The 13313-nt window shown below is 39.1% G+C and overlaps 1 protein-coding gene across 4 annotated transcripts in view; it reads right to left on the bottom strand.

Annotated features, from left to right (window-relative positions):
- The window catches only part of MGT10 (magnesium (Mg) transporter 10), a 422030-nt gene that overhangs the window by 274919 nt on the left and 133798 nt on the right, over nucleotides 1-13313 (bottom strand). For all 4 annotated transcript variants that reach the window (XR_016255682.1, XM_089410877.1, XM_089410876.1 and 1 more), the window contains exon 3: nucleotides 3135-3205. Coding sequence is in view for 3 of the 4 variants with exons in the window: in XM_089410877.1 (XP_089267003.1) it covers nucleotides 3135-3205 (71 nt within the window). In the remaining variant the exon portion in view is untranslated. The remainder of the gene's footprint in view (nucleotides 1-3134; nucleotides 3206-13313) is intronic.

The following is a 13313-nucleotide window of genomic DNA, read 5'->3' as shown; positions in this document are numbered from 1 at the left end:
CCTTTTCTGGATACGCGGATCGGGCTCACATGGTTCCAAATTTCCAGGAATCGCCTCAAAATGGCAGAACCGCAAATCCGATTTTTGGAACCACAGATCTACCGGAGGATCACCCAAGGATCCGTACGAGACGCGGTTCTGGCCTTAGATCCTTGGGGGGGATCGTAAAACACTAGGAAGCACAATGCAAAGTCAGCAGCACTGCAAATCTCCCAGTGGACAGTGCAAAGGCTAGTAGCAATCAAGGACTCAGGAGACAGTTGCAGCATGCAGTCACAGTTGATTCAGCATTTTGGATACTTCTAAGTTGCAACAGCAACAACAACAGCGAGAGGGATTGTTATTTGGGTTGCAATGCAGATGCAGAGTTAGCAGCAGTACAAGTTGTACAATGCAATGTCAGCAGCAGCACAAATATAGCATGGTTCAGCTATAGCTAGTAGCATATGAATCAGAGTTAGTGTAGTGGTTGATGGACAATGGCAGGCATCTATAGTTGTCTGACATCAGCAAAGTGTTTGGGAGGATGATGCAAAGATAGGGTGTTGTAGCAGTGCCGCACTAGGACACCTTCCTCACTGAGAGGGAGTGTTAATTTTTGTAGCATCGAATGGTGTTCTAGTGTCAAACTTTGTGGAGAGGCTAAAACACATGAGATCTCCAAAACCCAAGAATCATTTCTGGAAATTCTACCTAGAGACAGCTCAATTAAATTAATTGATCGATAATTAAAAAATGCCTAAGTCTAACTCAGGGAAATCGATTAATTAAAAGGTATTAATTGAGAAAGGTGAGAATTCTCTAGAAACTCACATTGATCAACTTAGAGATGATCTCATCCATCAATTAAGATTTAATCATGGTCGTTGAAGACTCAACTGTAGATTGTAATTGGAAAGCGAATTCCTTAGTAGAGGTTGAGTTTCCTAGCTGCAGTGATTTAGCAGAGAGAAGTTCGAGCCAAAGAAGGGGCACAGAGATAGTGAGGGGTAGAGTCACTGAGTCTAGAGGAACTTTTCCAGTTCCGGAGAGCCAACTACAAGAGGGTCAAGTTTCCTCAGTGGGGCTGCGCAAGGCCTATGCAGAAGCTTCAGAGGCAAAGTTTGATTTGGCTAGAGGGTCAATTCAGTTGTTGGAGGCTAGGAGAACTTCTGAAGGGGCTAGCGAATCACTCTCAGAGGCTGAGTTGGGTAGACGGCTTGATCAGAGCAGCCTCCAGGTAGAGCATACGAGGATCTGTAAAGCATTGGCGTATAAGCTAGCGCAGGGGTTCGAGCAAAACTCATTTTAAGATAGTTCAGGAGCTGGGATCAATGTCGGGTAAGAAAAGAATTGTCTCGCTAATTTTGTGGCCAGTTTATCTTGTAGAGGATTTCCAGTTTTGGCGTCCAGTTGTACTCAGAATATCTCACTATTGCATAATAATAAAACCCTCAGCTAGTGCACCGGTTTTCCCACATTGGGTATTTCCAGGTACAATTGTCCAAAAATAACTGTCATTTTTATGTGTGTGCCAACATTTTCTCAATTTCCAGCGTTCTATTTTCCACAGTATTTTTATGATGAAAAATTGGTGTGATTTATTCGTTATTTGTTGTAGCAAATAAAATGCATAATTAATTTTCAGTTGAAGAATAAATTTCCAGTTGCTGCAATTAGACTTGTAGATTTTCACAATCACGATCGTGTCTTTTGATCCACCCATGAATTTTCTTATCTAACCAATTCTCACAAATTGACGATCAACGTGCAAAATTATTAGAGGTAATTTTGCACCAGGTATGTGAATAACAGTAACGTTTATCATTAAGTTCTTATTCATTTTAAGTCACTCTATTGTTGGTTTCATGCTTGAGGAAGAATATCTTGAAAGGCAGGAAATTTATGTTAGCTGGAAATTATCTAATTTTGTAGTTTCTTCATTTCCAGAAGTATCAGACAGCAAGAGTTTCTAGTGATTTCAGCCTATGCTTTGTGGTTAGTAATCTGGAATAGTTTTCAATATTGCCCATATTCGACCCCATAATTGACAAACAATGTTTGAAAGGTCTTGTCAAGGATTGAAAGAAAGGTCAATCTACTTAAGTCTTGATAAACCCCTCTTATCTAATGAGTCCTTGATTTTAAGTCAATCTTTCAAAGACTTGTCTTGATTAACCCTTATCTGCAGAGAATCAATCTTTTCAGATCAATACTTCCAACAATAAGGAAGACCTCAAGAGGACAACATAATTAGATAAATCAATCAAGTTCTTGTCCCTAATGCTTAACATGTGGGGACAATAAGCCCATGCAACACCATCTATGTTAACATTAAGCTATACTATGTTATATGATTGATCACCTACACACATGCAATCCCTCCAAACACACTTCCAGGCCACTTTTTATGAGTGACCATTTAGATTTCCAACAATAGGAATCATATTCTAATATCTTATATAATACCTAGTTCTTGAATTGACATGCATTCTACTACTATTCAACCCTATATGAAGTTTGAACTATGGCATGGAAAAGTATTGCTACAATATATAGGAGATGAATGAGTTTAGAAAATAAAATATTGGGAAATTTGGGGTTTTTAGATTTGGAATGATTCATTATGGAAGTCATATCATGTTATAATTTCCTTAAGCCTTAAAAGGCACCATAAACTATTTGGTGAAGAACTCATGAATTGAGACCCAAAGTAGCAATAGAGTTTAGGTTATTGCACTATATATTTACGAGTAAAGCTCAATACAATATGCCAATATCCTAGAAAACATTATTGGCCAGCTAGGAATATACGATATGCATATTCATATGCTCACATTTTAGAACATTATGAAGCCCCCAAAAAGCTTCTTCTAGACTGAAGTTACGTTTAATATAAACTAGGAATGGAAACATTATTGATGGGGCATAACAAAACAAGGTGAAGTAGTAAAGCTAAAGAGAGATGGTTCAATATTAAAATAATGACAATATTGGCGTTTTAACTGCCATTTCTAACTTAAACATGGCACGTGTATGCAATTACATCTGATTATCTACATTCCTAAAAAGCACATAATCTAACTAAAGGAACAAATAGAGGGAAAGAAAATGGAATCTAAGCTTGAGGGCTTTTGAATCCACTAGTCCCTTACTAGTAGTGAAGGTATAGAGTTGGTTAGCCATAATGATGGATCCACACTCCTAATATCCCGCAACCTCAAACCTGCCATTGCAGAAGATATATAAGATTCCATTCAAAGTCCAATGTACAAGTCTGCTTATGTGCTTCTACATATGTATCATAACATAGTTGGCAAAATGAATAGCTTAAGTATTAAACACTTACTCAAACAATCTCATGTGCCAAGTATTTATGAACACACCAACTTGAAGGATTGAATTAAGGATAAATTAAAAAATCATTTGCTATATTGCAAACTCAGACTTGTGTTTTGAGTTATCACATTGTGCAATGTAAACACTTGAACAAAAATGTGCTTCTAATTCAAAAATGCATTTTCCAACTAATGATGGTTCCTCCATGAGAGTGAAAATTTTGGAGAGATAAGATAAATACTTTTATTAATGTCCAACAAATGAACAGAAGGTAGGACAATGGAAGTGACCTAGGCTACTTCAAAAGTATACAATAAGCTAACAAAGATAACTGAAAGAATATATCCTACATAAAAGAGGAGAAAGAAGTAGAGAAATAAAGCTCTACTAACGATCACTAGGACAAGATGGAGTAGTGACTGAAGAATTACCAATCGAACAAGATAGAATAGAGAGCGAGAAGTAGAAATTATCCACCGCCACATCAACCTTTGAGTCAAAATTAAAGGATCGGTAGGAAAAAGAATTATCCATCATCACATCACCCACTAACAAGGCCCTAATACACTATCTAATGATGACATCAGGAAAAAAAAATAAGGCTAAGAGAGTATGGTTGGTCAACCTTGGGAAGAGTGTGGGCACTATTGCCTTGAAATCTTGCAGACCTTGTGAGAGGACTCACAAAGGCAAGAACTAGACTAAGGTACAAAAATGAGGTGGTTGTTGTTATCACCTTAGCACTCCACCCCCTGCTCTTTAGTGGAATTTCACCACAGTGGAGGCTTTCTAGTATATATCACCTAAATTTCTTCTAATTCAATAGGTTCAAGGTGATGTATGTGAATTGTGAAAATTTCTAACACGAAATTCTACTACAGTAATTGATTTATTTCTCCTACTTATTTCAACAATAAGTTATTTACAAAACCCTTCAGTAAACATCAAAGTAAATTATACTACAGTTGTCACATAATAGAATAGAGAAAATAACAGTGAAATACAAGCACAAGAATCAATCACATCAACACAGTTATTTTTGGACAATTGTCCCTGGAAAAACCCAATGCGGGAAAACCGGTGCAGCAGATGAGGGTTTATTTATTATTCTTCAGCAACAATCTCTTTACAAGGAATGATTTGCAGAACATAGAGAAACCTCTAAGAAAAGACCTGAGATCATTTTCCTCCACCCTTTGGAGAAATTCTGACACCCAAGAGACCCTTCGACCTCCACTGCGTCATCCCTGCGTGAGGACTGCGTCCCTTGTTGTGTTGCCTCTCTGAGCTGCCCCTCTGCACTATCCCTCTAATGCACTGCGTCCCCTCCTCCTCAGTCTCTGACTAATGTTGATACCCTCGTCTTCCTTCACCCTGCATCTCACCCTCTAAAATCGAACTCTTACTTCTTGAGAATCGATTTCCCTCGGGTTACTGAGTATTTGCCCAGTGTGTCTCCAAATGACTCTCAAGTCTTCATTTATAGTTTTCCTATTGAGATATCAACGGTCATGATCTAGACTCTAATCAACAACTAAGATTAAATTAGACTTGATCCTCGTCTCTTAGAAGCTTCTCATCCATATTTTCATTAATACCCATTAATATTTTAATCTTCCTAAGTTTAGACTTAGGAACCCCATTAAAAATATTAATTATTTTAATAAATTACAATCCAGGTGGAGTTTCTCCAAACGATTTCTGGGTCTTGGAGATCTCATGTGTTCTAGTCTCTCCACAAAATTTCGAAGCTAGAGCACATCCGATGCTACCCAAAAATCAACACTCCCTCTTAGTGAGGAATGTGTTCTAGCAATACTTCCCAACAGAAGTATCACACTGATCCATGGCACCAGTCCTCTACGTTGTTGATGCTCGGCCTGCTGCCCTTCATCCGCTGCACTACTGCAACCTGTACTGCTGCCCATGACACTGCCACTGTCACTGTTGCATCTGTACTGCAACTCCCTCTTAAGAACGGCACTATCCGCTTCTGCTACTGAAACAGGTTCTCAATCATCCCTATCTTCTCCCTGAAATAAACAAACTTTGTTCTTCCTAGAGCCTTGGTGAAAATGTCTGCCACCTGTTCTATTGTCGGAGTGTATAGCTGATCTGAAATGCAGAAAATTAGATCGTACTTTCTCTCCTTGGCAAGAATAATTAAATGATGCTTCATACAACTTTGTTAATTAGTTGTTCATTATGGATGACTTCATCACACATGAAATTAACTGTAGAGAACTTTAAACAAAAAGTTACGCAAATCAACAAGATAAAGAACACCGATGTTGATTATGGAGTTCACCCCTCCTGGGCTACATCTCTGGGCCCTGTGCAAAAGGCTAGGCCGCTTGTATTTCAGTGGAAAAAGAGGTACATGACAATTGTTGACACAGTTGCGGCTATTTCCTCAAATTGGAAATGCTCTAGTGTAGAGAGCTCTCGCAACTTTACATAGACTTTCTTCAAGTGACTTACTCAAATTCAGCAAAATAAAAGAGTCTTAGAATGCAAACTCGAACCTCTACTGAAAACAAGCAAACATTAATAGGAGTCAACTTGAACCTCGAACCTCCCTCAACTTGACATAGGAGTCAGATTGTCTCTGTACTAAAATCTGGAGTTTCGGCTGCTTCATTCACCGAAAGGACCCTGTCAGTGTCTCTGGAGTGCCTTGAAACCCCTGTCTAGGCTTTTGAATCACTCCATTTGGTTTCTGTATGACTTTGGAAAGCCCAAAACTGACTGGCTCATAACTTCAAGCTTCTCGATGCCCTGATCTGGCGCAATGGTTCTCTACCTTCTGCACTCAAATCGGAACTTCAACTCTTGAAATCGAATTGAGTCTGTTGCACTCTCTGCTCAGCATCTGAATACAAGTCTCAAAATCACTCTAATGCCTTTTACATGAGCATAAGGATGAATTTATAGTCTCCTAAGGTTCACTTGAACTCCCTTAGGCTAAGATAGGCATGTATGTGCTGCATTGAATGTAGAATGCCTCGGTCTTGTCACCTTGTGACACTTAGGCAAGTGGTTACATGGTCATTTAATTAAAATAGCACAAAACTGCAACAAAAACCCATAATTGAACCTTAGGATAAAATAATCCCGCTGGCAGTCAGGTAACTGCACGGAAAAGCGGCATGTGAACAGTCGGTTGTTGTGTCTTGTCTCAAGCCGCCACCTTGCAGGTTAGGCCCGACGGTTCCAACTACCGGCGCGGTCAATCCGACTGCATGTGACAACTGTGCAATGGTTCGTTGTTGCGGTTATCATAACTGCACTCCAACTGCGTGGTTCCGACGCGGTTAACGTTAACACTGTTACATAACCTTTCTTTGCGTTCACATGTCTTATAACCCCGACGGTTATACAATCTCTGCTGCGGTTTAAGACCTGTGTTATATTTGCAAGGTTTTTATATAACCTATGGTCCGTAAGTGGGTTTTTAGGCTTAGGTTTTTAATATATAGTTTTTGTAACATGTTGTTTAGGCCTTTAAGACTTAGGGTTGTGTATTTTAGGTTTATAAACTTAGGTTTTTAGACCTTAGCTTAGGATTTAAACCTTTTTACATCACCATAATAAAAAAACCCATTACAACAATATTGTCACATTATGACATCAAACTGGACCATTTCCACCATGAAGAAGTAACCAACACCAAACACTGAAGAACACTGGCGAAGCTGACGAAACTGAAGATGAACTGGACTTCCTGCACAAACTTTCAATCTGTAGATGTGCACTTGAGATAGGATTCGACTTGATGCCACGTGTCAAGCGATGGAAATACCATGTGACCAGCCAGGCCTCTTTTGCGCCTGCTTCATGAACTTTGACGGATGATTTCTCCATCATCTGCAGTCCAAATGAGAAACTGTAAGAAGCATCGGATTCAGAACGATGGACACTTCAACTTCATGTTGTTTTCGGGAAGATCTGGGACTGCCCATTTTCCGCACAAGTCGAAAACAAATTCGTTAAATGGGACCATCTTGGTCATTAAGAAAATTTCGACTTAACCTACAAGATCCATTTTGGATCAACATTAACTGTACTACACCTCGCTAGACACAGTCTCTGATAAAGTGACACCTGATGTCAATGTGCTTCGACCCATCATGAAAAATTGGATTCTCAAAGAGCTTGATGCAGGTTTGATTATCACACAAAATGTTGGTCACTTCTATCCTTCTCCTGAATAGATTCACCAGTGACTTTCTAAGCCATATGGCTTCACACAATGTTGTGCTAGCTGCCATATATTCAACTTCACCTAAGATCAGAGCTACGGACTTTTGTTTCCTACTACACAAGGAGGTCATTCTCGACCCAATGTTGAAACAGTACCCAATGGTACTTTTCCGATCTACTAAACTCCAGCCCAATAAGCGTCAATGAACCCACTCAGCCTGATATCATTTCCTCGGATGTACATTAATCCATGCTCGACTGTTCCTTGTATATATCTAAGAACATGCTTAGCTGCTTCCCAGCGTGCTCTCTTCGGTTCCACCATGAACTTATTGAAGGTGTTGATAGCGTAACAAATGTCTGGGCTGGTATTGACCAGATACATCAAGGACCCTATGAGCTTCCTATACAAGGTGGGATCTACTTCTTTATCTTCAGACACATCAATCTTCTTCCAGTTGGTGATCATTGTTGTAGCCATGGATCTACATTCCTACATTCTGAACCTTTTTAAAATTTCTATAGCGTATCTCCCTTGTCCAAGGAAAATTCCACCCTTTTGCTACCAAACTTCCAACCCCAGAAAATAATGCATCCATCCCAAATCCTTCATGTCGAATTTTGTAGCCAAGTTTTCCTTGCAATCTTTGATGACTCTAGATGAACCTGTCAAGAAAAGGTCATCCACATATAACACCAAAATTACAGGCTCATTCTCTACAATCATATAGTAGAGGTTGGGATCTGCGTCACTCTTGACGAATCCCATCTTCTGCAAGTAACCATCAATTCGACCGTACCATGCTCTAGGCGCTTGTTTAAGCCCATACAAGGCTTTCTTCAACCTACATACATGAGTTTTCTTCTCATGTGTCTCAAAACCCTCTAGTTGTTCAATGTATACTTCTTCTTCTATCACCCCGTTCAAGAACACAGTCTTGATGTCCATCTAGTGAATCTCCCACCCCATCTGTGCTGCAAGGGATATCACGGATCTAATAGAAGTATACCTGGCTACTGGGGCGAAGGTTTCTTCGTAGTCTATCCCTTCCTTCTGAGCATACCCCTTAGCCACGAACCTAGCTTTGTATTTTTCCACACTGCCATCTGCAGCATATTTGACTTTGTAGATCCATCTCAAACCTACAACCGATCTGTCCTGAAGCCTAGGTACCACTTCCCAGACATCATTAATCATTATGGAACTGCATTCCTCCACCATAGCATCTACCCATACTTGATGTTGAATTGCCTCCTGAAAACTAGGGGTTCTCCCACCTGAGCCACCAAAGCTTGGTATCTATATGGTTGTCTACGCTCCCTTTTCTCATTCCTAGAAGCTCCAATGAAATCCTCTGCATCCTGTAGAATCTGTCGAAGTTCCCGTCTCATTCTTCCACTGGTAGTGGGTAGATCTATTTGCTCCTCCTCCTGAGATTCCACCCACTGTGATGCCTCTGGATCTTTGTCCTTTGGAGAAATATTGGTGTTGGTTTCTGCTGGCCGAAGTGGCTGGACCAATGGATCATCCTTTGATTGCTCTTCGAAGGGAATTTCTCGAGATTTCCTAAAAGCTCTGTCCTCCATGAACTTTACATCCCATCGTACTACAATATTTCTATTTCCCGGAAGGTAGATTTTATATGCCCTAGCATTCTCAATATATCCCACAAGATATCCTTTTTCTGAAGTTTGATCCACTTCTTCCTCTTTTCTTCGGGTATATGGCAGTATGCCAAGCTCCCAAATATTCTGAAATGACTCACTTCAAGCTTCTTGCCAGTGAAGACACTCTCCGGAGTAATCTTACCTAATGCCCTATGAGGAGTCATGTTTTGAACATATACTGCAGTGTTGCATGTTTCTGCCCATAGAAATTTGGGCATATCCTGATCATACAACATTGCCCTCGTTGCTTCAACAATAGTTTTGTTCTTCCTCTATGCTACTCCATGTTGCTCCGGATTATATGGAGTTGTCCATTCTCTTTTGATGCCTTCCCTTGCGCAAAAATCGGTGAAGTCCTTATCAATGTATTCTCCACCATTGTCTGAGTGCAACACTTTTATCCTCTTCCTTATCAGATTCGCAACCAGAGCTTTAAACTCTTTGAATCGATCGAAAACCTCATCCTTGGTTTTTAGAAAGTAGATCCAAGTCTTCTTAGAATGGCCATCAATGAAGGTGACAAAGTATTCGGCACCACTAAGAGATTTTGTGGACATGGGTCTGTAGATATCTGAGTGTATCAATCCCAAAACATTCTTTGCCCTACTGTTACTTCTAGAATAAGTCGCCTTGGCGTACTTGCCCAGTACACAACCTCTGCATACATCGTTTTGTTTGGTACTTAATTCTGGAACTCCTGTGACAGTTCCTCTGAGAATTCTTAGAGCCCCATGGTGTAAGTGCCCCATCTTTCTGTGCCATAGTTCATTCAAATCTTTTTCACCACTGCTGCCTATCAATGCCATTGGAGATTCTAGCTATAACTCAAAGTCGATCCCATGCTTCCGTTTGAAAAACTACAACACCTCTTCCTACGGGGGTACATTTTGACTTAATTCCCGTGGTGATTTGGAAGTTCATCTGTTCTTCTTGATAGCTCGAGAAACATTCTCGTATTCTCGTCATGTGCGCAGAAGCCCCACTATCAATATACCAAACCTCATAGGAAGTAGAACTTGCCAAGCAAGCGACTTTTCCTTCCAATCTGGAAGCCAACACAGAACTGTCGTGATCCATTATATTCTTCGTGCTTTCTTCTTTCCCGAGAGAACTGCGTGAGTCCCTTTGAGTTGTTGCTCTAGCATCATGTTCACGACTCATTGCAGATTCTCTAATCCTATTGCCCGATCTCAGCTGTTAAAATTTCTAACACGAAATTCTACTGCAGTAACTGAGTTATTTCTCCTACTTATTTCCAAAATAAGTTATTTACAAAACCCTTCAGTAAACATCAAAGTAAATTCTACTACAGTTGTTACATAATAGCATAGAGAAAAGAACAGTGAAATACAAGCACAAGAATCAATCACATCAACACAGTTATTTTTGGACAATAGTCCCTGGAAAAACCCAATGCAGGGAAACCAGTGTAGCAAATGAGGGTTTATTTATTATTCTTTAGCAACAATCTCTTTACAAGGAATGATTTGCAGAACATAGAGAAACCTCTGAGTAAACATCTCAGATAATTTTCCTCCACATTTTGGAGAAATTATGACACCTAAGAGACTCTACGACCTCCATTGCATCATCTTTGCGTGAGGACTGCGTCCCTTGCTACGTTGCCCCTCTGCGTTGTCCCTCTGATGCACTGCATCCTCTCCTCAGTCTCTGACTGATGCTGATACCCTCCTCTTCCTTCACCTTGCAACTCTCCCTCTGAAATTGAACTCTTACTTCTTGAGAATTGATTTCCCTCGGGTTACTGAGTATTTGCCCAGTGTATCTCCAAATGACTCTCAAGTCTTAATTTATACTTTTCCTGTTAAGATATCAAAGGTCGTGATCTAATATCTAATCAACGGCTAAGATTAAATTAGACTTGATCCTCTTCTCTTAGAAGCTTCTCACCCATACTTTCATTAATACACATTAATATTTTAATTTTCCTAAGTTTAGACTTAGGAACCCCATTAAAAATATTAATTATTTTAATAAAATACAATCCGGGTGGAGTTTCTCCAAACGATTTCTAGGTCTTGGAGATCTCATGTGTTCTAGCCCCTCAAAATTTCAGAGCCAGAGCACATCTGATGCTACCCAAAAATCAACATGAATGGCTTAAGCAAGGTACTTCTTAGTTGGATCAAGGCACAATCTTTATGTCAAGGAGCAACATACTATAAACTAAGCCTTGAAAAGAGTACTTGAGGCCTAGGGTTTCAAGGTATGATTTAATAAGAGTGCATCTAGGCATACAAGCACACAGAAAAGGTTTCCTTAAATGTATGATCAACAATAGGAGATGGTAAACCCTCAACAAGCCCTAAGTTGAACCCTTGTATAGAATTAGGATTTACTAAGGCACTAAATTTCCTAGGGTTCATGAAGTTAACCCTAATGAGGCAATTTCCACCATGAACAAAGCTAGATTTTCAGTTTGTGAGGTCAAGGTGAAAGAATTCGAAATCAGCTCCAACATTTCAACGACACAAGCTCTAGTTGAATTCAGCCCTTGCCCTATCCCTAGCCCTAGTGAAGTAATAAAACTTATAGGTTGTTGACTTTAATGTAAAAATACACGAAAGGTATTTGTAATAATAATTTATTATATATATACAAAATGTACAAGAGATGATGAATGTTACAATGAGGTCCTGCATATATACCTAGGTAGGTGCCCTTTCATGATTGGGCATGTCTTTTAGACATGCATTTTCACTTAACTAATGACTATTTAACATAATCGTTTCTTGATTATTTATTATTTACATTTATTTATATTTATTTTATTTTATATAATTTATATTCGTAACATTGCCCCTTCCTTCAAAAGCTTTGTCCTCAAAGCTTAACGTTGATAGTTTTCTTCACCTTAATCTCAAACAATTGTCTTCACTTTGCTCACGTCATTTTTTATAAATGTGACTGGTCAATGATACCTCAACATGTATAATTAGCTGGTGATACTATTTTGGAACAAAGGTTTTTTTTTATATATTGACCTTCCATTTTATTGACCTTCTGTTTCTTTTTTTATTTTTTTAATAACTCTAATTTGTTTTATTTTATTTCATATATATATATATATATATATATATAATTTTAAGTTCTATATAATTTAATAATTATAAAAACTTATTATTATAACTATATAATTTAATAATTATAAAACCTTATAATTATAAATTATAATATAATTATAACTTTATAATTTTATAATTAAACTTTATAATGATATAATTATAAAATTTATGACTGTAATTAGAAGAGTACGGAAGAGGGTTGCGTTGGTCGGAGGTCAACAAGATACCGTGGCTCCTTCCATTATCGATTCAAGCACCCTTGCAATCTCCTTCCACGTCCAGGGCGATGAACCAATTATTGCGGTCATTCTCACACTCCCAAATAAGAATCCCTTCTCTCATTGTTGCAACAACAAGTAGTCGTGACCTGCATGCGACAAGCCGAGGGGAGGAGAGGCTATCATTAAGCAGCTCTTCAGGGAAGGGCGCAAGAAGTAGGGGCAATAAATCGGAAGATAGCAAATGTTTGTCACTGAAAGAAGCGTCCCCCTCTTTTGGATGCATGAGTGCATAGTTATGAATTAGATCCGAATAGATTAGTGTGAAAATTTCTGAATCTAACAAATGAAATCCTACTGCAATAAATTGTTTTGCATTACCTACTTGTGTTCTTCATTTTAACAATTTATTTTCAGAAATATTTAGAAAATATTAATGCAAATACACTTATTTTTGGACTAAATCGGTGCAGCAGATATGAGGGATTTATTATTACGCAGATTTCTGAATACAACTAGGGTACCAAATCCAGCTCACCCAACAGAGAATAAGCCCAGCAGAATTAACTCTATCCGGAGACAGATATTTTGGCGAATCCAGCAACTAGATGAACAAACCCCACAGGTGATTGCGTTGTCCCCAATGTTGTGTAGCAATGGCCGCCCCCAGCTCTGCGCTGGAACTGCATCACCTCCTCTAGGAGTTGCGTCACCCTCCCAGTGAGCCTTCCCAGCTCAGAAATCAATATGTTGAATTGTTGCTCAATCTGCCTCACAAAAACCCCAGTGTTGCCTCTAAGTGACTGTGCCAGCTCCTCTC

This window comes from Pinus tabuliformis, chromosome 3_1 (assembly GCF_031772625.1).
Source record: "Pinus tabuliformis cultivar Carrire ecotype Pingquan chromosome 3_1, CPIR1, whole genome shotgun sequence".
Classification (NCBI taxonomy): Eukaryota; Viridiplantae; Streptophyta; class Pinopsida; order Pinales; family Pinaceae; genus Pinus; species Pinus tabuliformis.
This window is presented reverse-complemented; position numbering and strand designations above follow the sequence as displayed.